General features: G+C 42.4%; 4 protein-coding genes and 1 non-coding gene across 5 annotated transcripts; all 5 read left to right on the forward strand.

Moving 5' to 3' along the window:
- The first annotated feature begins 304 nt into the window (after positions 1–304).
- QC764_0076440 lies at positions 305–375 on the forward strand. Its single transcript has one exon. It is a non-coding gene; the product is annotated as a tRNA-Gly (tRNA).
- Positions 376–2,656: 2,281 nt separating this feature from the next.
- On the forward strand, positions 2,657–3,172 carry QC764_0076450 (uncharacterized protein; the record flags this gene model as incomplete). Its single annotated transcript, XM_062940719.1, has 1 exon — positions 2,657–3,172. One exon carries the CDS (start codon positions 2,657–2,659, stop codon positions 3,170–3,172), a length of 516 nt encoding a protein of 171 aa, XP_062798758.1.
- A 2,292-nt stretch (positions 3,173–5,464) lies between these two features.
- Positions 5,465–6,693, forward strand: QC764_512810 (uncharacterized protein). Its single transcript, XM_062948498.1, has 3 exons — positions 5,465–5,983; positions 6,040–6,285; positions 6,338–6,693. Exons 1-3 carry the CDS (start codon positions 5,792–5,794, stop codon positions 6,533–6,535), a joined length of 636 nt encoding a protein of 211 aa, XP_062798759.1. The 5' UTR covers positions 5,465–5,791; the 3' UTR covers positions 6,536–6,693.
- Positions 6,694–7,216: 523 nt separating this feature from the next.
- QC764_512800 (uncharacterized protein) lies at positions 7,217–8,803 on the forward strand (the record flags this gene model as incomplete). The annotated part of the gene is made up of 1 exon (XM_062948497.1): positions 7,217–8,803. One exon carries the CDS (start codon positions 7,217–7,219, stop codon positions 8,801–8,803), a length of 1,587 nt encoding a protein of 528 aa, XP_062798760.1.
- A 14,518-nt stretch (positions 8,804–23,321) lies between these two features.
- Positions 23,322–25,332, forward strand: QC764_0076480 (uncharacterized protein). Its single transcript, XM_062940720.1, has 2 exons — positions 23,322–23,571; positions 23,656–25,332. Exons 1-2 carry the CDS (start codon positions 23,551–23,553, stop codon positions 23,821–23,823), a joined length of 189 nt encoding a protein of 62 aa, XP_062798761.1. The 5' UTR covers positions 23,322–23,550; the 3' UTR covers positions 23,824–25,332.
- The last annotated feature ends 257 nt before the right edge of the window (positions 25,333–25,589 follow it).

Below are 25,589 nucleotides of genomic sequence, written 5' to 3' on the forward strand. Positions count from 1 at the left end.
CCATTTCAGAGCTAAAAAAAAAAAACCAGAATGTTGCCGGCACTTGAATCCTATCATTCTCACATGCTGCAGATTTTAAAGACATAAGACAAAACAACATATAGTTTTTAAGAATGGAAGCCAAGATCTTGGAGTCATCCCCGGGTGTAGAAGAGAGTGAAACTAAAGATAAAGCATAAATGAGGACCAAAATCTAGATTTGTAAAGCCTAATGCTCCCTGTTGAACCGATCTTGCGGATGCGTTTGGTAATGCTGTATCTTGAGAATAGTCTCCACACCACCTTAACAGCCAATCAAAAACCAGCATCAGTGGTTTAGTGGTAAAATCCATCGTTGCCATCGATGGGCCCCGTGTTCGATTCACGGCTGATGCATCCCTTTTGCCATTTCTCTCTCTCTCTCTTTTCTCCTTCCTTTTTTTCCAGAAAAGCAACCTTCTCACTGCAAGGTGGCATCAGCCATTTTTCCTCCTCAACTGAGGCTGTCCAAGACTCAAAACACAAATGTCGCAGCTTTCAGTCTTTCAACCTTCGAAGACCTGTGAAAATGCGACCTCTTGGCACCTGCTCGTCGCTCTCAGGGACTCTTTCACCACCAGCAGAGAGCAACGCCAGATAGAAACTTGGTTCAAGCGAGCTCTGTCCCCGCAAGTTAGCCACTGTAAAGTTCACCATCTCGACTCCAATTGGCGAAATGCTTTGAGCCCTCGGGAGCCTCGAGCCTGAGAAGCGACTCTACTGTCGGTAAGCACCTGTGCCATGGATGGCACCGACATTTATGTTACCTTGGGTGGATAGAGGCTACTTTGTTTGGTTGGGCCAAGACAAATGGATCCATGTTTTGGTAGAGCTATGATGACTGCATTTTCTGGGAGTGTTGTTCTCCAGTTTCTTCAAGCCATCCAACACACCTTATCGACATGAGCGCCTGATGCATACTTGAAGAAATCAGAATGGCGCAACATTACGAACAGGTTTAGTCCCCGTTGGACCACAACGAGCAGGGCTTCAGACCACTCGCCTACGACAGCTTCAAATCAGGGAATTTAACACCAGACAGTCAGCAATAGCAAGTCCTCCACCAAAGCGGGTCAACATTACCATCAAAACAAGGAGATCAGGCCGGCACACGCCTGGCTAACAATAGCGCGAACCCACAAGTGACTCCGTTCTCTGAGAAGGACGTTCCGGATGATGTCTACAGAACTGAATTACTTGACGACAAAGGCATCCGGGTTGTTAGGAGACCATGGTGCCCCTCTCTGTTGACATGGCGGGCCTTTTTCACAAGGGCAGTCCATCTAATACCTGCCACTCCTACGAGCTTTCTGGTACCTCTCAACTTCAAGCCAGTATTCTGGTTCGGCTATGATCTCAGTTCGGGAAATGCTCCCCACCTTCTTCTCTGCATGCTTCAGCTGGCATCAAAGTTCCACGAACTGTTGGTCGTCGCCTCAATTGCGGCCATTACCCACACAGCGTTTACACGAAGACTCAACACATCAGGGATCCCACGCGGTCTCGCCATCGATAACTACCGTGTGGACGACATCGCATACACCTTCAGTTCGCCATTCAAAAAGCCTAGTTGACCAAGTCCAGCTGTTTTCTGGCTCTGCTGCTACTTTTTAAGACCATTCTAGCTATGCTGACTGGTCCTGCCTCCGCCATTCTCCTTATTCCCATTAAGACCTAGTTCTCCTCCAAGGCCCAGTATCATCCGATCGTCCCGGCGATGGAACCTGGCCATCTGTCATAGGTGGTCTGGAGACTACTCCATTTCTTTACAATTGCCAAGATGACAACTGGGCCATGGCGTATTGGTGCCCAAGCGCGGGCCATCAAGAACTCTGAAGCTGGCTGGGTGAGAAACCGGCAGCACATGGGGTTATCAGACATCATTGCTGTCGTCAACCCAGTTGATTTGACTCGTGGTCAAGTCAAGATCAACACGCTCTGAGATTCGGACCTTTACCTCAACAACACCTACAACTTGACAGTTGCCACGACAGTCTCAACGCCAACACTGCGAACCATCACCCGTTTTCTCAACTGCATCAACGCCGTATCGATCGCGGCACAGGAAGAATCCGCCTCCACGACGTCGGGGCTATCTCACACCCGGAAGCTTCCAGGATACAAACATCACCTGAGGCAACAGACCTACTCCAGCCCTTTGTACAAATTTACCAGGTACTCTGTCAGGGCAAACGCGACGAACTCTCCGAGAACAAAACACTCGTATTCAACAACCACCCCAAAGCCATCCAATGTTTCGATGATCAAGACTGCAAAGCAACGCTGGTGGCAGCTCAAAATTTCAAGACACCCCTCTCTCAGCAAGGCGATGTCTTTGTCAAGATTCAGGCACCTAGCATCACCAAAAAAGAGACACACCCAGTCCTTGTCTCTGCTCGGTAGCCTTCCACCTTACTTCAACCAAACCGAAAATAAAATCAAGCAAGCTGTTCTCGCGTGCACATTGATGGCTCATTGGGTGCCCGTCTCCATGGTTAGAGTCTCCCTCAACGAGAGCGAGATCATCGAAGAGTTGCGTCAATACAACAGCCCTGATGATGTTGTGGAGGGCACAGCAAAGATGATCAAGATCTCGGCTGAGTGGTGACCTTTTCTTAATAGAGTGATGGGAGCCGAGATGGAGAACCCGCACGAGACTGGCAGGACACATACGCGTATTGATAAGCTGGTTAATTTGGGGATGAAGAATACTTCTTTTGGGGATGGGCCTGGGGCGGGGAATTCCAGGCCGGGGTTGGATTTTGAAAAGATGGGGGATTTTGAACCAACTGAAGACTTTGGACTGTTCAGCAGCAGGGCGCTTTTTGAGAAGGTTTTCAGCGGGGTGTTTGTGGATGGGCTTGCGAGGATGCAGTCACATGGGCATAGCCAATTGACGATTGCGTCAAACGAGACAGCGACTGTCATGACACATTCGGATGTACAATCTGGCCCTTTGGCGGGGAATATGGTTGTTGATTGGTCTAGTGGCAGGGGCGTCACGAGATTGGGGGAACATATTGAGTTTTATGATTTCACTTGGGAGTGGGTGGAGAGTTATCTCAAGTTTCCTCTTGGGGCCCAGCAGTATAAGTATGGGTTCGGGAAGCCAACAGAGGGTATGAAATTCGCTTTGGGGGTGATGCTGACTTAGTTGGATGTTCTGTTGGTGTATGTTGGGTTGGTCCTTCCCCGTTTTTGCTTGGAAGAGGGAGTGGCAGGAGGATCAATGTCACTTGGCGAGACTTGCATGATTTGCTGGCTCTAGCTTGGAAGTCGGAGACGTATGTTGCTGTGGCGGGGAAGCCGGGGGATATGATAAAATGGGGTGTTCCCACAGCAGAGACTGTAGAGGAGTGTGTTGTGAGGGAGAGTTTGAGCTGGTGGATCGGAGAGGGACTGGGAAGGAGATACTGAGACAGGAATACTTCTTAGTCTCGGGTCTCATAGACAAATACCGTGGGTAGAAAGCATCAATATCAAAAGTAATCCAGGTGACTGTTAGTAACATGTAAACTCGTTGTGCTCAGCCCCCGTCAAGATGGTGTGGGCAAGTTGCCCTTTGTGCAGAAGTCTCAGACGATCCCATGAGGTGTCATATGTCAAGGTCGAAGACAGCCTCGGATACCTAGGTAATTTTCTCTGGCTGTTGGCACCAACGCCACTGCACCCCAAAAGCTCGTCCTTCCAACCGCATGTCTCTTAGGACAAGGCCAAGTGAAGACACCGATATTCATCACATGGACACTGTCCCGCAACATCCGACATGGCACCATCCGTCTGGATCACATCCAGTAGATCAAAGGCAGCCAATTACGCTGATCTCATTACCTAATTGGGTCCTGCTCAAGGTAGATTGCTTCCCAACAGGGCCATGTTTGACCGCAACTTCACCAAAAGCAACGCCTGGAATCAATATTGGCAAAGAAGGTTGGCTCGACAACCCTCCAAAGTAGATGTAGATGGTGTGAGCTCTTTATGCAATCTTATCACCTTATTGTTGTTCAGTCAACTCTAGGTGGCGCTATAATTGGCAAAAGGTTTAGAAGTTCCACGCCTGAGGTCCTGCTGTACAACTCGGGGGAGGCCTAGAATGACTGTGTGTTGTGGTCGAACCTTTGCTGTGCCACGCAGAGCTGTGGACGCTTACTGTGTTCTCGACACATTGCACTCGATTGGCTGGGTCATGCCGGATTTAGTATGTGGCTTCATGAGATCCATCACCGGTGTCCATACCGGTAACCACCCGGCAATCGCGATCCGAAACATGTGGCGTTATATTCTCCCTTGGCATACGGCTTCCAAGCATGCAGAAAGGGATCAATAGATCGATCTTGATGCCGACCTCCGATCCTCTTCACCATGTGCTTTTGGGCATCATCGGCGCTTGCCCAGCTTGTGCAGGAGAAGCAATGAACCTCTACGGCTGTGCTAGCACACAAGAGGGATAGCTGCGCGGATCAAGCTTCGCGGAAGGAAGGCAAGCGGGAGGCCACCGGCCCTTCCCGGCCACAGTCGGAGTTATTGATATTGACCTACCAGTTCACCATGTTGAATAGAGTTTAGCTCCGGGTGATTTGAACCCTTTGCTTTCTGGGGTACCCTGTCTCGGCTGTCAAAGATCTGCTGGCGGTGGATGGTACTGCCAATCACTACTGGTAAGGGCATAACGACCTGGTGCTGGCACAGCTGACTCGGAAACGCTGTGTTTGGGCTAGCGCCATCTCGCAAGCTTTTTTAGCCTCAAGATCTGCGATGTCAAATGTGGGAAGGGATCGTTGCACTGCAGATGCCACATCGCGTTTTTTTCTGAAGAAGCGCGGATTGGCACTATTGGGTATTGGGGCTTGATTTGTCTATCCACTCGCGGCCCTGCGATCTCTTGCCAAGTCGGCCCTGTTACGGGTATGCCTTGTCCCCTGCCAGTTCATCAGAAAATCATCTAAGCTTATACCAACGTCGGTCAGTTGCTGGAATGAATGCTCATGCCCGGTAACCTGGAAGCATGACTCCAGGCATGAAAATGGGACCCCGAGCAAAGGCACCATGTTTCAACTGTTTGGATTACCTGGGCGCGGTAACTGAGCCGGCCTGTGTCTCAATTTCAGCAGAAATGGGAAGTAAATTCGATTGCCAGGCCAGACACTGCAATGGCTCAGAGGAGAGACTGGGAGGGTGAGAATTCATGATCGCCGCAGGAGGTATGCTTTCGTGAACAGTCACGGTTTGTGACGTTGTAAAAAATGAAGTCTTTGCGCCGCCAAACGCGGAGACATGCGGTAGCCTGTAAGTAGTTCGCAAATCCTGACTCGGCTTAGGAGGATCTAGGGGTTCCACAGCGATCTCATTGGGCCTCGCTCACCGCGATGCTATGGCATTTGAATCATTGTCATCTCAACAGAGTAACCCTTCTGAGTCTAGCTCAAGATCCTCGGCATTCCTCCCATGTGCCTCCATTGAAAACCCTATCCGTGACTCATGCCAGGAACACCCTGTTGCTGATCGTCGCGAAGCTTGGCCTTGAGGATCACTGGATGGAGCTCTTCGCGGCAACTGCGCTTTCCAGGCTTTCCACGACAGAGCCTCGCTGAAAGTCGGTGACTTGGTGAGAGATGAACGTGAGATGGCCTATAAGAGGCCCTCTCATCCTCCAGCTTCATCCAGACATCTTCTCCATCACTCATCACAGCTCTTCATCCAACAGCCCACCAACACTCAACCACTTAACCCAACACCTTTCCAGCCTTCATAAGCTCACTTCACAACCGCCAGAATGGTCTCTTTCCGCAACATCATCGCTGGCACTATTGCCCTTGCTGCCCCCGCCATGGCTGCTCTCACCTCCACCCAGATTGCCGATACGCTCAAGACCTTGACAGCCAGGTCCCAGGCTCTCCAGGCTCCCGCTCAGCAGATCACCATCCTCAACGGCCCTCTCATCGTCGTTGGCCTTGGCCCTTTCCCTGTTTGTCCCCTTACATGCCTACCCTCCAAGTGACAGGCTATTAATTCCTCCGCCAGCAAATCATCCAAGGTTTCACTGAGATCATCACCATCACCACTGCCGCCATCCCTGAGATTGTTGCCACCCCTAGATTTGAGCTCGACGCCGACCGGAAGACCGTCGCCGACGCCTTCCGTGAGTTTGTCCGCGTCCACCAGGTGCTTCTCAACATCTTGATCGGAAAGGCTGGCCTCTTCCAGACCGTCCCCATCATTGGACAGCCCGTTGCCGCCGTCCTCCGCCAGCTCGAGTCTGTTGTTGATGTGAGCCTTTTCTACCCCTAAGCATGACTGAACTTGAACGCTGACCAGACAGTCTGCTGCTTTTGCCCTCATCGATGTCGTCGCTGGCACCAACGGTGTCCCCGAGCAGGCCAACTCTCTCGGCAACACCATTGGCATTGCCATCGAGAGCTACGAGGGTCTCCAGGTTACCAAGCGTGAGAATGTCATTCCCGCTGCTGCCATCAAGGCCGCGCCCATCGGCCGCCGCGCTCAGATGATCGCTGCCTAAGTTGCTGGCTGGCGGGCTTTGGTCTAGAGAGAAGATACGAATAATGCTGGATACGATGCTATGGAGGATAATCGGATGGGGGAAAAGTTGTGAGTTGGACAAGCGGTACCTAGTTAGCGCTGAATTTACATGCTTTGCTTTTGTTTTCACTTACTACATCACATTTCTGCACCCTTTGTGACAAGTTGTCAATCGTGTCTTTACAGGCTCTGGTTGCCACTATTGGCTGGCTGCTGCATCATCACAACTATTTAAAGAAGGAAGGCGATGTGACTCTGTCGATAAACAATTCAGGGGTTCAGGGGCTGTCATGGTGACAACGAAGATGGTCTGTGCACACCCACTGCGGATTTGTCGGATTTTCAACTCTGGAACCTACAACATACATACGTCAAAGAAGTGGGATGAAGAGACAATAATTTTGCTGATTTGGCCATGAGCTGAAACCCAATCAAGCCCGGCGATCTGGTCCGAGTTGTTGATCAGCCCGTGTAATTGGCTGCTGGGTAACACCGGTGATGTCACAAACCTGGCTGCTGGGTCAAGGCTTGGCAATTTGGGGCACAGGCACAGTTGCATCATAGCTGTCGATCAGCAACATAAAACAACCAGCGACCCTCTCCATCAGTGAGACAATGTTTTCATCCACATACTATACATAGCATCGTTATACCGGCTACCATGAAGCCATTCCCAGAAGCTCCCGGGGGCCACACCCCTAAGACCTTCCCCTTCAACCTCCTCCGATGGCGATTCCTCCCCATCTTCCTCGGCCTGAGCTACATCCTCTACTGTAAACTCACCTCCCAACCCATCTTCGCCCACCCACTCCCCCAACACACTGGCCCCTACGCCGTCGGTGCAATCGATATCGAATCCCCCGTTATGCCCGTGCGCACCATCGACACAGCACGATTCAAGGCAACTTCCACCCCCGCCTTCGACCTCCAAACCGTCCTCTTCACCGTTTACTACCCCACCACCTACGCCGCCGCCAAAGCCTCAACCGTCAAACGCCACCCTTGGATCCCACGACCACTTTACCTCCGTGCTCAGGGTTACGCCAAGGCGGCGCACATCAGCAACTGGCTTGTCAATAAAATCTTCGAGATTGCACTCAAGACGCTGGCCGGGAGCATCACCATCCCCGCTGCGGTTGACGCCCCGCTAAGCGACACCGCGACGAGATACTCCCAGTTTGCGACTTCATGGGACAAGGCAGAGACACAGGAGCAGGTGCTGGAGAATGCACAGGTGGGAGGTCACCCGGTTATCATCTTTTCTCATGGGACTGTATCCAGTAGGACGGATTACTCCCATTATGCTGGGGAGCTCGCGGCGAGGGGGTACGTGGTTGTTATGCTTGAGCATCGAGATGGGTCTTGCCCGGGGAGTATGATCAAGCGGAAGGGACTGCCGAAGGAGAAGAGGCTCATTTTCGATGAAAGTGAGGTTGAGACTGCTGATGGGAGGGAGATCAGCGTGGAGGACTTCCACAAGGCGCAGCTCAGCTTTCGGGAGGCGGAGATTGAAGAGGCGGTTAGGGTTATGAAGTTGATCAATATGGGGCGAGGCGCGGATGTGTATGAGTTGAACCCCAGAGGCGAGGGGGTGGATCTTGTTAACTGGGCCGGGCGGTTGAACACAGATGAGATGATCGTTGCCGGACATAGTTATGGAGCGACTGGGGCCATGCAAGCTTTACGTGGAGGGCCGACGCCAATGAGGCCGTTCAAGGGCGCTATCATCCTTGACCCTGGGAAGCAAAGCGGTCCGTTGAACAGAGATATCAACGTCCCCATGCTTGTGGTGCACAGCAATTCTTGGAGCAGCAAGACGAGCATCTTTTATGGAAGGGCGCACTTTGACACGGTGAAGGAGATCGTGGAGGAGAATAATGAGAGGGGGAATCCGACCTGGTTTATGACTTCTCTGGGCACCTCGCATCCCAGTGTGACGGACGCGCCGTTATTGGAGCCTTGGATTCTGAGCTTCACGACTGGGGCAACAATTGATGTCTATCAGGGGTTGAGACAGTATGTACATGTTGCGGAGGACTTCTTGGCGTTTTTGGGTGATGGAAAGGCAAGGGGGTTGCTGGCTGAGAGGGCTGAGTTTCCTCAGTATGACGCTGGTTCTGGGTTGGGGATGTGGCAGCCTGGTCAGGGTGATAACCAGCAGGCTTGGGAGGAGAAGGGGGAGTGGTGGGATTGGAGGAGTTACTGGCAGATTCATGTGTCTCCTGCGGGAAATGGTGACAAGAACTGAGGCAGTAGTGATCTGCCTTGACTTTTAAATCATTGTTTTCAGCAGGAGAGTTATCGGTGTCAGGCATGTCCATGATTAATGAATAAATAACGACAAGACTTTTCACACCTCTGGAATACACCATGGTATTTCTCGCCTCTACAGGCACTCAGCTGCTCGGAGCAATATCTATTCAGCGGTTGTAATATGCCATGTTCCCAACAGTCCAACCCCACCACGGGTGGAAGGGGCTCACTACACCCTCAACAAGACAGTAATTCTCTTCTGGCTGTTGCTTGATGCTGTTTCATGGAGGCCTTGAATTTCAATCTGGATAAAAGCTACATATCTTGCCCAGGAGGTCTGGTTCATGGTACCCCAAAACCTCGACTACACACATGATGCTCAACAGATTTCCAATGCTAATTCCAGAAGGCCATGCTTCAGATCCCCCGCGTAGACTGAAATCTTGGCTTTCGACTTCCCTTCATCATCCTTCACATCCCAAATGCGCTTCCAACGATAGGCAGGCTCCATAGTCTTTGCTTGACGTCCGATGGTCCCATAGGCGCTTGTTCCAGGTTATGTATTGTTGATTGATAGATTTCCCTCTCGAGCATATGAAATTCCCCGCTCTGCTTTCTCAGGTATTCAGATATAAACAACTACCGGCTTACTTCTGATATGTCGATGATCGTTAAAATGACTTTTTGCCTTCGTCATGTCACTTGATTGATGATTCAGTCTTAGTCATCTAAGGCATCTCATGAGTGCTAACCCTGCAGTCCCATGTCTGTATCATGAGGGCTGCCATCAAACTTGAATATTTTCCGAACTCACTAACCTCGTTATCTTCGATACCTCTAGAGTCACGGAGTAATATTGACTTTGGATTATCGAGATCGCCATTCATACCACGCTCCAAATGACGCTGTCATACATTTATTTGCCTAGGGTTGGTATCTTGTTGTTACCGGCTTGAATAAATACAATGATGGTACCATAACCTCCTCTAACTACTAAAGAATTACGTCCATCCTCGATTCAAATCCCAAGGTATTCCACACCCCTAGAGTTAAAACTCCACCATCCTCACAACTAATTCTCCCTCTTCACCCCTTGAACCAAAGACCAAGATATCCTCCCACCCCCATCATACGGCGTCCTCACCCAAGCCGTCACATAGTTATCTATCTTACCCCCCTCATCTTTATCAAGGTACCCATTCACCTCCGCCACCGCCGCCCAAGGCCACACATCATCAGGCAAACTGGTCGCCAGCCTGTCCTCCTGATCCGAGTACATCCTTATCTCCCCTGCCCATCTGTACGTCTGGTTTGTAATCGGCCAGACGCATTTACACACCAGGGAGGGGTGAGCGTCGTTGGCGAACTTGTCCCATTTGTCAGGGACAAAATCACCGGGGCCGTAGATTCTGGAGAGGTGCTTGAGGATGTGCTCGGGCTCGAGGACGAAGCCCTGCTCGATGAGGCGGTGGAAGCTTGTTGCGCGGATGATGGTGAAGCCGAGGAAGCCGGTGGCTGCGGGGCGGGCGTCGTTGCGGTGGAGGCGGATGATGAATTTGGCTGGGAATTCGGTGCGGCCTGGGAGGGCACAGATGTCGGTTCGGGCCCGGAGTTTTTCCTGGGCACGGTCGGGGAAGATTGAAGAGGGGGAGGAGGCGAAGTCGGGGTTGTTCATGGCTGTTGAGATAGGGTAGAAGGGTTGTGGGTGTTGCTGAAATGGGATGCTTTTGATTACTTGTTAAGTCAAGATAGGTAGTCTGTGTTCCTGCTGAAGTGAAAGGTAGGTACCCATGGGCTACGTACCTCTGGAGTGCTTATAAGAGATGAGAGCTTGACCCGTTGAAAGTCACTGATCTAACTTAGCATGTTCTGTGAGCGATCCATCTCACTCGTCTGTGTGGGTCTAGCTAAAGGTGGCACCACACTGGTTGCTTGGCACAGGAATGTCAAAAGATCGATTCAGACGTCCTGTGTCTTGTACCGTGGTAGTAATTGGGCTTAGCTTATGATGGATAAATAGAGCTTGGATCAATACCTTTATTGCTAAGACTGTATCTATAGACGGCTTAGATGATGTTCTTAGAAAGGTGTGAAGATGCGACCCTACCTCACATGACTCACCTTTCTGACTTTAGCCCTGGTAACAGTGGCGAAGACCTTGGCCTACGGCTTTCCCTTGATACAATTAACATTTCAAGATACCCTTATGTAAGGATATTGTGTGTGGGAGAGCTCAGGACTCGGCTTTCGGCCTTATTGTCTATATTCTGGGACTCCATAGATCTTAAATATTGATTGGATTTCCATGCTCTTTATCGCTTACCTTTCTTTTATATCTGGCAGTTAATTTATACCTGTAGTGTGGGTGGCTCCCGTGGGACGGGGCAGGCAGACCTATCCCCATAACTTTTGCTCTGACCCACTCGCACTGGTTGGTGTGAGGTGTGAGTGTAGGTTGGCTTGCCAGCTCGCTCTACCAGGTTACCCCAAATACATCGTCAGTTACTACACACTTCTTTTGCTCTGGACTCACCACAATACCTGTCATCTTTCGGTTACCTAGGTTTGCTTCCACAGAAAGTTTAGGTAACGTGCGTGATAAGCGAGTGACACAGACAAGCGAGCGACACACTTTCCACCACAACACAACACCTCCACCTTCAACATCACTTTCTTCCACAACACAATATAACCTCACCATCAAAAGAAGGCAGGCTTATTATGGCCCTTCAAGCTCTCGAAAAAGATAAAGATCTGAGTTTACGAGCTGCAGCTAACGTCTATAATATTGCTTTTAAAACCCTTACGCGCCGACGCGCCGGTACACCTGTACGACGCAATATTCTAGCTAATTCACGTAAGCTTACGGATCTAAAGGAGTAAACGATTATTTAATATATTATTAAGCTATATATACGAGCTTTTCCATCAAAAATACGTAGTATGGAAGATATAGCTAATTAACTACTATACGTACGCGACGCGCCTCCTATTAGCGTATAGTAGGCTTATAACTTCGTTAAGCGCTAGCTATAGCTCCGTATACGTTTTACGCGTAGATACGACTATTAGAGAGCTAAATACGAAGATCTAAAGGTCGTTACCGAGTAGTTTATACTTATACGGAATACTAAAGCTAAGTATAGTATTATAAATAACGATATTTATAACTTCGACGAGACTAGGTTTATAATAGGTATTATTTTCGCGGGTATAGTAGTTATAACTTTTAATAGCCGTAGTAAAGCGAAACTAGTCTAGCTTAGTAACCGCGAATAAGTAACGGTAATCCAGGGAGTTAATACCTTCGGTTAGGCTATCCCTCTTTTTATTATTTTAATTACGTAGTATTACTTTATTAATTAATATACCGAGTGTAACTTACCGTTTACTTAGCGTATTATAATTACCGATAATAACTACATTATTAATCCGGTAAACTTAAATTAAATCAAGTACTTTAATTATTATACGGTGCCCCGGATAAAAAGTAAATACCGGTTATTAATCCTCGACGACTACGAAAGCTACTACTCGACCGAATTCGAGCGCTATTACTAGTAAAATAATATTATTACGCTTTAACGTACATTATCAGCGAGTGACCCATATCAGCGAGTGACCCACTTTCTACGCGACGCGACATCTTTGCACTTCACAACAACTTTCCTCTACCATCCAAAATGCCCACTACTTCAAACGAAAGCCAGATAATCTTAGCCCTCCAAGCTCTTCAAAATGACGAGAATCTAAGCGAACGAGCTGCAGCTAAAATTTACGGAGTCGACCGTAAAACACTAGGGCGTCGCCGCATCGGCAAGCCTGCACGACGCGATATAACACCTAATTCGAAGAAGCTCACTTAATCAGAAGAGGAGGCTATTGTCCAATACATTATTGAGCTATGTGCGCGAGCTTTTCCACCCAGATTGCGTGGTGTGGAAGATATGGCCAACCAACTGCTACGCGTACGCGATGCGCCCCCTGTCGGCAAGCTCTGGGTATATCGATTTGTTAAACGCTAACCAGAGCTCCGTACGCGCTTTACGCGTAAATACGACTACTAGAGGGCCAAATGCGAGGATCCAAAAGTTATTAGCGAGTGGTTCGCGCTTATACGGAACACTAAGGCCAAGTACGGTATTGTAGATGACGATATCTATAACTTCGACGAGACTGGGTTTATGATGGGTATTATCTTCGCGGGTATGGTAGTTACGACCTTAGACGGCCTTAGTAAGGCGAAACTGGCCCAGCCTGGCAACCGCGAATGGGCAACGGTAATTCAGGGAGTCAATGCCCTCGGCTGGGCCATCCCTCCTTTTATTATCTTAGCCGCGTAGTACTACCTTGCTAACTGGTATACCGAGTGTAACCTACCGTCCACCTGGCGCATCGTAACTACCGATAATGGCTGGACTACCAATGCGGTAGGCCTAGATTGGATTAAATACTTCGACTATTATATAGCGTCCCGTATAAAGGGCAAATACCGGTTGTTAATCCTCGACGGCTACGAAAGCTACTACTCGACCGAATTCGAGCGCTACTGCTAGTAGAATAACATTATTACGCTCTGTATGCCTCCACATTCCTCCCACCTCCTCCAGCTACTCGATGTTGGCTGCTTTGGGCCGCTAAAACAGGCGTACGGCCGCTAGATCGAGGACTTAATGCGCATGCATATCAACCACGTAAGTAAGCTCGAGTTCCTCTGTGCCTTCCGCGAGGCCTTTTACGCCTCTATAACGGAGAAGAATATATAGGGTGGCTTTGCAGGTGCTGGCCTTATATTATACGATCCAGAGAAGGTGCTTTTTAAGCTAGATGTAAAGCTTCGTACGCTAACACCTCCAAACTCACGGCCCGGCACTGCATAACCTTGGGTCTCCCAAACACCATACAACCCTCGAGAAGCCAATTCACAGTTAACGCTTATTAAGACTCGCATTGCTAACCATTAAAATAGCTCTCCGACTTTAATGTTGGCTGCGGTAGACTAGCTTACTAAGGGTACAACAGCTATAATGTACTAGGTGGCTCTCCTTCGTGTAGAGATCTCGTCGCTCCGTAAGGCCAATGAGGCATTAAGCAAATGCCGGAGAGCTAAAAAAACACGCGTAAGGCTTGGAGGGTCACTTACTGTACAAGAGGCACAGGATCTACTGGATCAGAAGGCCGTGGATAGGGAGGGAGTGTAAGAAACGTAGCCGGAAAGTAGTAATGTAGGGGGCTCGTACGAAGGTTCGGTGCTGTAGTGTGCGCGGCAAGCCTGGCCATAATGCGCGCACTTGCTAGGAGGCTGCAGAAGCATCTGATTCAGCTGTTTCTGATGTAATTATAGTTAATTCCTTATGTTGATGTGGTATAATTGAGGATGGTTTGTTAGGGTGTGGTGGGAGGTGGGTCACTCGCTGATATGGGTCACTCGCTAATAATGTACGTTATATACTTCTATACTCCTCTTACCTCCTTTAGCTACTCGATATTAGCTGCTTTAGGCCGCTAAAATAGGCGTACGGTCGCTAGATCGAGGACTTAATGCATATATATATTAATTATATAAGTAAGCTCGAGTTCCTTTATACTTTTCGCGAAGCTTTTTTCGCCTCTATAATAGAAAAGAATATATAAAGTAGCTTTATAGGTATTAGCCTTATACCGTACGATCTAAAGAAGGTACTTTCTAAGCTAAATATAAAGCTTCGTATACTAATACCTCTAAACTTACGGCCCGGTACTATACAACTTTAGGTCTCCTAGATACTATATAACCCTCGAGAAGCTAACTTACAATTAACGTTTATTAAGATTTATATTATTAACTATTAAAATAGCTCCCCGACTTTAATACTAACTACGGTAAACCAGCTTACTAAGGGTATTACGGCTATAATATATTAGGTGGCTCTTCTCCGTATAGAGGTCTCTTCGTTACGTAAGGCTAATAAAGAGCTTAGTAAGAGACGGAGAGCTAAAAAAATACGTATAAGGTTTAAAGGGTCACTTGCCGTATAAGAGGCACAGGATCTACTAGATCAGAAGGCTATAGGTAAGTGTCACAGTTCTGGAAGACAGTGGGGCCACGAGGGACTAATCAAGACTGGACCGCGCCGTCGAGCGGGGCTCACGGTTTAGAAGGGCAACGGACTAATAAGATAGGGACCGGGGACCGCGGTGGAGCTCACGGTCCACGGTCCGGTATCGGTTAATCAGGAGCGGACCAAGGACCGTCTATAAGTTAACGGTCTACGGTCCACGGGTCTATATATACGGAGGAACTAGCCGGCGTAAATAGATAGTTCCGTAGTATATAATATAAATTATAATCATTAATATTTAAACTATTATAATAGAGATAAGCCGTTATTATATATTATTTAGCTATACCGGACTAAGATTATTTAAAAGTACTTTTAATTAATATCCCTTTTAGAGGTTCTAAATAGGAGTTCGTTATACGTTATATACTTACTTTAACTTTATTATAAATAAGTTAAAGACGTCTTTTTATTACTATAGCCGGACTTAAGAATATTTAGATGGGAAACGTCCTGCTTAACCTAAGTACCGAAGGACCTTTTAAATATATACCCTTTACCGTAAAGTAGGTTATTAAGCGCCTTAAAGAACTCGAGGACGAGGCTTAGTAAACCCGGAAATAGATTTTCGTTATCTCGATTATATTTAAATTAATTATTAAGTTCCCGGTACCGGAGCGCTATAAAGGAAAAAAAACCGAGTTTAAAAGGTTCTTAATTTAACTTAAAACTTATTTTTATTAATACTTAAATTAGTTTATTAACGAAAAGTTAAAAGTAATTTTCGCGGTTATTAGACTTAAAGATAGAGCTTTTGCGTAATTCGAATTTATTTTCGATAATTATTATAAGTAAAAGCAAAAGTATTAAGAGAAGATTACCGTAGAGTACTTCGAGAGTTACCGTATTTTTAAGGCTAAGCTTAAAAAAGTATTTAAGGAATATAATAATGTAAAGCGCGCGTAGGGAAGGCTTTTAAGCCTATATTAAATACGTTTAGCGGTTAATTATATAATTTAATTTAAAATTAATAGTTTATATAATATTATTAACGATAAAGGATTAATATAATTTTTTTATTATAGCCTTAAGGAAAAGGTAAAGGATAAATTATATAAAGAATTAAGGCCCGATACTATCGATAAATATATTATTATAATTATATAGATCGATAATCGGTAATTCGAATATTATATAGAAAAAAGGAATTACGGTAAAGGTATTTACGGTAATAATTATAAAGGATATTTTAATAATAACCGTTTTAACGATAAGCGTAAGCGGAAATACTTTAATATTAGTTACTCCGGTACTATATATTTAGGACCGATAAACGTCGACGCTATATAATAATAAAGGCTATAAGGCCGGAATTAAAATAAAAATAACTTTAAATATTTTAATTACGGTAAAATAAAATATTTTAAAAAGGATTATAAAGTACTTAAACGGTTCGGATAAAAAAAGGAAATTATATTAATTACTATATTAAGGAGATTAAGGGTAATAAAGGTAGTAACTATTAGGTATTAGTAAGGTAGAGCGGTAAGCTCCGAAAAAGACTTTAATTAATATACTTAATAAAAAAATATAAAGTTTTAAAAGGTAAAGGAAGCCCTAAAAAGGTTAAAGGTAAAGTATAAAGAAAGAGATTTTTAAATATAAATATTATAGGATTAATTAATATAGATTGCTATAGAAGTTATTTCGGAGGTCGTTAAAGATAAAGGTCTTACGTAAGGACCTATTAGGTAAACGATATTAAAAAAGTAATATAATAAATATAAAATTATTATTTTATAAAATATATTATAGCTTATAAAGCTCTTATATAAAAGTTAAAAAAAGTATTAGAAAAATAAAAAGGTCGTTAATATTAAAATTATAAAGTTATTAAAAAATATATTAATATTTATATAGTATATATCCTATAAAGGAAATATAGTATAGCTTTATTTTAAATATCCGGAATATTAAAAAGTACTTTAATTTTAATATATTATATATAAATATATAAAGTATTATTAAAGTAAGTCGTTATATAGTTATTAGCCGGTACGTAAAGTAAGTAAGGAAAGTAAATTATAATTAATTAAAAGGATTATAGCCCGATAGGAAAAGGCTTAATAAAAGGACTTAAACGATTATATTTTATAAAAGGTTTAAAACCCGATTAAATTAAAGGATAGCCTTTAGGTTATATAAATTATACTAAAGTATATAAAATATTACGTTAAATATATAAATAATTAAAATATAAACGATAATATATATTTATAAGAAAAAATAATATTAAAATAGTATTTAAGCTTAGACTACGCTATATATTTATAAGAAAAGGTTAAACGATATTATTAAGCTAAAATGCTTAAAACTAAATAAAAAAATTATTATTAAGCGTAAATATAAAAAAATATTAAAAACGGAAGATAAAAGGAAATTAGGTAAATATAATTAAAAGACTTTATATTATTAAATAACCTAAAATAAAAAAACGCTTTTAAACGATATAACCGCTTAGGAAATAACTTACGACCTTTCGCGGGAGCTATTAACTTTTAACGGACTACGAACGATACTTTCGAAAATATTAACGTAAGGCGAAGGTATAGGATAACGATCCGGCGCTTATTAATAAGGTTATTACTATATAAGGAGGAAATAAGAAAAATAAATACCTTTAGCTTATTATATAATAAAGAGATCTTTAGGTAATAGTATTAGTAAACGGTAATGTAAAAACGAATTTAATTTCGCTATAGTTTATATATTAGGTTTATATATTATAAAAGAAAAAAAAGGAATAAATAATTATATAAAGTTTATTTCTTATATAAAAGGTTTATAGGAAAATACTATCCCTAGATATTATAGTCGAAGGAAAAACGATATTAATTATATTTAATATTATAAATATAAAATCCTTAAAAAATATAATCTTAAAATAACTATAATATAAAAACTATAATCTAAATATCAATTAGAGGGATAATAACTATTTATAATTAAGAAAGCTTTAAAAGTATTTAATTAACGATAAAAGATTAAAAGTACGTATAAAATAAAGTATAGGACGAATACCTTTTACGGTATTACCGTAAAGAGTATAAAAAGTAATAATATATTTTATCGATATAGGCGGTAAGATTAAAGAAATAAGGTTAATAACGTTAGTAAAAATATCGGAGGTTAATAAATATATTTACTATAATAACGTAAAGAAAAATAAGAAAAAGGCGGTACCGGTAGAATATCGAGGATATTTAGCTTTTACGGCTAAGTATTTAAAGGGGCTTTTAAAATAAGGACCGTAGGACTACGAAATTAAATTAAAAAAAGAAATTAAACTATAGTTATTTAAAGTTTATTATACTAACGATAAGTAAAGTAAAGAGTTACGGAAGTATTTAAACGAAAATTTAAAGAAAGGATATATTAAGGAATTTATATTATTAATAAGATACCCTATATTTTTCGTACTAAAAAAGGATAATAACTTACGACTATATATAAACTATTATTAGCTAAATAACGAGACGATGAAAAATAGTTACCTGCTACCGTTAATATCTAAATTATAAAGTTAATTAGTAAGGGCGCGATACTTTATACGCTTAAATATATCTATCAGGTATACCTATATATAGATTAAGGAAAGAAACGAATAAAAAATTACGTTTCGTATACCTTATAGTTATTTCGAGTATTTCGTAATATTATTTAGGCTAATTAATACGTTTATAACGTTTTAATTTCTCGTTAATTATATAATACGGAAGTACTTCGATAAAATAATAATATATTATTTCGACGACGTTTTTATTTATTTACGTACTTTAAAGGAGTATAAGCGGTACGTACGAGAAATACTTAATATATTATATAGAACCGGACTTTTAATTAATAAAGAAAAAAGCGAGTTCCACGTATAGAAAATAGTATATTTAAGATATTTAATATTATTAAGTAAGGTTTATATAGAACCGGGGAAAATTATAATAATAAAGGACTAGCTTACGCCGTAATTATAAATATACGTTAAAGAATTTTTAAAGTTTATAAATTTTTATCGGATATTTATTTAGGACTATATAAGTATTATAAAGCTATTTAATTACTTAATTAAAAAGGATATAGAATTCCGGTAGGGGTAGAAAAAAGAGTAAGCCTTTTAGAAATTAAAAAAAGTTATTTTAAAGGACCCGGTATTTAAATTACTAAACTCTAGTTAATTATTTAAGGTCGAGGTAAATATATTAGACTATACTATTAGTAGATAATTAAGGTAGCGAGACGATAATAGTAAACTATATCCGGTAACTTTTTTTTTGAAAAAGCTTAATAAAGTATATTAAAATTATTTAATTTATAATAAAGAATTATTTACTATTATCGAAGCGTTTAAGGAGTAGAGGCTATATTTTAATAGTACTAAATATAAAGTATAGATCTATATGGATTATAAAAATCTATAGTACTTTATTATTACGAAGGTTCTTAACGCCCGGTAAATATAATAGTTAGAGTTTCTTTCGGAATTTAATTTTTAAATTAACTATAAAAAGGGTTCGGAAAATATTAAAGTAAATATATTTAGCCGGCGAACCGACTACTATTAAGATATATCTAGAAAGTTATTACTATTATTTAAAGAAGCGCTAAATAGTACCTTTAAATATTTATTATAGCTATAAATAAAGTATTATATAATATATCGCGAAAAAACTATTTTTAATAAATATTAAAGGAAGTTAAGTAACGATATTATAAAGTAATATTAATAGGAAAAGCTAAAGCTATAAAATATCTAGAAAAATAATTAAAGAAAATTATAGTATAAGAACCGAATATATATAAGGTTAGGTAATAAAATAATATTAATAATAAAGATTTATATATTAAAGCTCGGAAGATATATAGGTATCGCTAAAACTATAAAAAAAATTAAGTAATACTTTAATTAATTAAGGATTAAGGATAACGTTAAGGAAACTATTTAGTTATACTATATATACGAAAGAACGAAGATTATAAAATATAAATTTTATAGATTTTTAAAGCTATTACCGGTAATAAAACGGCTATAAAGTTTAATTATAATAAACTTTATTATTAAATTACTAAAGTTTAAAGATACGGTAACCGGCGTTAAGTATAATAATATATTAACGGTAGTCGATAGGCTTACTAAATAAGTATATTTCTTATTTTATAAAAAGACTTAGTCGGTAAAATAATTAGCGGATATAATATTATAATATATTATATTAATATATATATAACTAAAGGAGTTTATTATAAACCGTAATATTAAATTTATATTAAAGTTCTAAAAAACGTTAATAATAAAACTAAAGGTAATAAATAAAGCGTTTTCGGCCTATTACCTTTAGACGAACGGTTAAATAGAATAGCTTAATTAAATTATAAAATAGTATTTACGGAATTATATTAATTTCGAGTAAAACGATTAAGTTAAATTATTATTTACGGTATAATTAATATATAATATATCGCTAATTAAAACGATTAAAGCTATACCGTTTTTCGCGAACTTCGATTATAAGGTAAATTTACGGTAAAGATTTACGATTAAAATATTTAAGGTTAGGGTTAAGGTAAATAAAATATATATATTTTATAATAAGTTTAAATAAAAATTAAAGTTTATAAGGGAAAAAATACGGAAATATTATAATATTAAAAGGCTCGAGGGACCTCGCCTTAAGGGAAGGAATATAGTATTCCTTTCTATATATAATTATATATTAAAAAATTTAGTAAAAAGCTAAATTATAGAAAAGTAAGACTATTTAAGGTTAAAAGAAAGATATCGGAGACGGTATTCGAATTAAAGCTACTTAGTATAATACGTTTATAGTTATATATCTTTTATATTTTACTTTTAAAACCTATATTATATATAAGTAAGGTTAATATATAAGTAATAACGGAAAATAAAAAAGAAAAGTATAATATAGAAAAAATATTAAATTTATAGTTTAATAAAGGCTAATTAAAGTATTTAATTAATTAATTAAAATATTTAACTATAAATAATTTATAGGAATTATAAATATACTTTAATTACTTAAATAAATAAAAAAAATTCTATTAACGATATTTAGATTAACTAAAACTTAAATAAATAAAAAGATTTGGCTTTAGTTTATAGCTAAATAGTTATAAAACGGAGCTAAAAGAACCTCGACGGAAGTTAAATCCGCGTTTTCGACGTAATAATCGACGTATTATATATTATACTACGAGATTAAAAGGTATAAAGGAGATTAAATATAAATAATATTATACGTTTTAGGTATTTTAGGAAGTAAAAGGCGCGTTATTAATAGTATTTAGCGTAGTTAGGAAGGAAGGACCGGCTACGCTAGAATCGAAGGAAAGGTCGGAGGGCCAGTCTAGGCCTAAAGAAGGATCTAGGGCGTAAGGAGATTACGGAACGGTATTTTAGGCGGCGTCCGGCCGCGCAGGAGTACCCGGCGAAAAAGCAGGAGGCGCTATAGCGGCAGACTACGCTACCTAGGCATCCTCCTTTTAAATATTCCGCGCGAAGAGGCGCTCTTTACGTACGCGAAGAGAGCGATATATTTATTTTACCCGGATAAGCTTAATAGTTAATTACGAAAGTTAATCTTTAAGCTTTTATTCCTTACGCTTAAGTTTATTCTACTCTTTTATCGTTCGGGTTATTATAAAACGATTAATTACGGTATAGGAAGAAAAGGAAAATCTATTTATAGGTAAAGCTAATATTAAATCTATTATATAAGATCTTACGGCGTACGTACTTAGCGTACCGTAAGGACTTAAGGGCTATAATATAAAGGGATTCGGTAATAAAATAGGTAAAATACGGTATTACAGTAAAATTACGGCGGCGGATTTAAAAAAAAAAAGGTAAAGGCCTATTTAATTTTATAATAACGTTTTTATATACGGTTAGATATAATAAAAATAAAGAAAAAAGGGGAGGAAAAACCTATAATATAATTAGTAGTAAAAGAAGATTAGGCCGTAGAAGTTTCGGCTTAAAGAGGGAGTATTATATTACGGTTCTAGAAAACAGTGGGGCTATAAGGGACTAATTAAGACTAGACCGTACCGTCGAGCGGGACTTACGGTCTAGAAAGGTAACGGACTAATAAAATAGTGACCGGAGACCGCGGTAAGGCTTACGGTCCACGGTCCGGCATCGGCTAATCAGGAGCGGACCGAGGACCGTCTATAAATCAACGGTCCACGGTCCACGGGTCTATATATATAGAGGAACTGGCCGGCGTAAATAGATAGTTCCGTAGTATATAATATAAGTTATAATCGTTAGTATTTAGACTATTATAATAAAGACAAGCCGTTATTATACACTATTTAGCTATACCGGACCAGGATTATTCAGAAGTGCCTTCAACCAATGTCCCTTTCAGAGGTTCTGGATAGGGGTTCGTCATAGTAAGTAGGTAATCCAGGAAAATCAATAAAGTAATGGTAGTATAGGGGGGTCTCGTACGAAGACTCAGTGCTGTAGTATATACGGCAAGCCTAGCTATAATGCACGAATTTACTAGGAGGCTACAGAATCATCTGATTTATTTATTTCTAATTTAGTTATTATAGTTTCCTAATATTGTGGTTATATAATTGAGGATAGTTATGGTGGGGTGGTGGAAAGTGTGTCGCTCGCTTGTCTGTGTCACTCGCTTATCACGCACGTTAGGTAAATAACGTTATTAGAACGTTTACATAACATTTGATATTGTTAGAAAGCTTAGGCAATGGTATTAGAAAGTTTAAATAGTTTTACTAGAAAGCTTAATAACGTTGTTTGAAAGTTGAAATATGGTCTCTAGAAACCCTAGATAAAGTCTTTCAAAAGGTTAAACAATATGTATGGAGGGCTGGGGTATCATATATTGGAAGCTAAGACAATATGTAGAACTCCCCCCTGATTGTCAGACCCACACTCTGGATTGCTCTTGATTAAAGCTTTTGTTGGTATTTCACACAGTCTTTAAGGCTTCGAGGTTTCTTTTCCTGTTGCCTAGATTTTCTCACATCGTCATCAGTTTTCACCTAATTTCTGCTTCACTTTTGCCGCCGGTGGCCGTCTCCCAATCAGTGATACTCCTCCGACTCCATCAACTGCTCAACCAGGACTCTGATGACAGTCTCCGGGACCGTAACATGCGTCTTGATATCATCGGAAGTTTCCCTGACGGGATGTGTAGGAAGCCAGCACGGAGTGGCTCACGCCGGCACAGACACATAGCCAGCGACGAGTATAGCTCTGACTCGCAAAAGGACGACCCCGCGTTGTTTGGCCGCCCAGATGATGGTTCTGTGAGGAGTTATCTTGGTTGATGGATCACTGAAAACCGCCGCAATTGGACATTACCGCCCCCACCGCCCGTGAGTTCCCTTCCAACGGCTCGCTAGGCGGCATGCTTCCAATCTCGCGCCATCTTATCTCATCGTCCACCTCACCTGACGATGCCTAGACTTAAATTTTATATCATGGAAAAAAGCGGCAACTATTCCCCCAATACGGCCACGCAAGCACAGCCCTTCCCCCGCCTTACTCATCTGCGACTTGTCTTTTCCAGAGTTCTGCGTACCGGCCATTGTGCTTCTCTTCACCACATTTCCCATCGCACTGTTCCTCGAGGAGCGTATCACGCTGTGTATGCCGCATCGCGTATCTTCGGTATGTTCCTTTCTTAGGATTCCCTTCTCCCTTCCGCTCGCACTCTGGAATCATTCGCATACCAACCAACATTACCGACTACAGTTCAGGCCATCCTACATCATGGACAGCCTCCCATCTAGACTTGATTCTCTGCGTCCAAAGACTGTGGAGCTGATGCGCATTGGTGGCACGCCTGGCCTCTCACTCGGTGCCACGCACCAGGGCACCCAAGTGTACTTCGCCAGCTACGGCTACCGCGATGTCGAGTAACGATTGTTTCCAAACGACGAGACGATTCTTCCCGTTTGCTCTCTGATCAAGGCTGTTACCTCTGCGTACCTGGGAATCGTGGTCGATAAAAAGAAAGCGACATGGAACACGCCGGTCAAGGACGCGCTGCCTTCGCCGGACATCCAAGACGAAACCCATCAGAACCAGATGACCATCGCCGATCTTCTCTGCCACCGATCGGCCATGACTTGGGGTGACAATATGCTCATCGGCACTGACAGCAAAATCTTCGCCAGCAGCGCAGGCTCCATGAAATATCTCAACAGTCAGACACGACTTCTGCCATTCCGCGGCCAGTTTGCCTACAACAATCTAGCGTACGAGCTCGCTGACAAGGTTATCTAGTCTCTCAGCAAAGAGTCGTTCTTCGACTTTATCCAGAGTCGCATCTTTGACCCGTTGGGTATGACGCGCACCTACCTCAAAACACCCCCATCTGACCTCGACAATGTCGGAAAGTGCTACAATGCTCTGGACGACGAGACCTCCGCACCCATCACCTGTGTCGGATTGGGAGACGACTGGCTCGGCGGTCCCCATGCGGGCATGCGGTCCTGTGTCAACGACCTGATGAAGCTGTGCAAAGCGTTCATCAAAGCATTCGACCAACAAATTTCCACCGGAGAGACATCTACCAAAGGACTACCGCGGAAGCAGGTCGCGAATCTGATGTCAGCAAAGATCTTCATGGACCAGCCATCAAGAAATGAGGCGTCGTATGGCTTTGGCTGGGCCCGCGTTCAGCCTCCCGGAAGAATGGGTCAGATTGGCATCAATCCCCATTTGATGCCCGAGGGGATGTCCGTTGTCGGCAAAGGAGTACCGTCCCGTTTGGTTATTTTCCACCAAGGAAGCATGCCTGGCGCATTGCTCTCAACATGCTTGTTCCTGACACGGAAAGCGCCATCGTCATCAAACCCAACGCACTGCCTTTCAACGACGTCCCTGAATGGGTTGGGCAGCTGCTTCTGGAGGAATTTCTCGAGGTTCCGACCCACAAACGCAACGATTACATCGCGGCAGCCAAGATTTCAGCAGCTACAAATCTCCGGTGGTACCCTGATCTCGTTGAGGAGCTTGAGCGAACACGGATGATCGGGCCATTGTCGTGGAGTCTGAGTGCTTATGCCGGGACGTACTGGGATAAGTCTATTATCGTCAAGGTTGTTGTTACCGTAAAGGAAGCCCATCTCTACTGGGCTCTTCAGGGCCTCAAGACCGAGAAATTTCGACTCACTCACTATGAGGATGACGTATTCACTTGGCTCTAGCCACGCAATGAGTTGTCACGGCGTGGACGACGGGTTGGTATGGACCAAGGGCCGAGCTTCTGGAAGGTGGAGTTTAAGGTTGGGCCAGATGGCAATCCTGATCGCCTGTACTAGTTCCATGACAATTATGTTCCAGTAGACGAATATAAGAAAGAGTAACGTGTGGCCATTGTAGCTAGGATGAAGTGCGATGAGTTTGCAAAGGAAGTTTAGGGGGAGTCTTTATATGTCGTTTGTCAGACAATATGGTTTGTCAGGCAATATCACAAGTTCGATTCCATGATCCAAATCAACTGCTGGATCCCATCTACCTACCTACCGACCTACCTATTTACCTGTACACAAGACGTGGTGTTGGGGAGAGAGTTGTTCGCAAGGGTTAGGGTTTACCGACCCGACACTCAGCACAGTCCAGACCGTGCATCTGAGTGGACTGTAGTACCGTGGCAGGCCACAGTGATCCGTGTAATTCTA

The sequence above is a fragment of the Podospora pseudoanserina genome, chromosome 5 (assembly GCF_035222485.1).
Source record: "Podospora pseudoanserina strain CBS 124.78 chromosome 5, whole genome shotgun sequence".
Lineage (NCBI taxonomy): Eukaryota > Fungi > Ascomycota > Sordariomycetes > Sordariales > Podosporaceae > Podospora > Podospora pseudoanserina.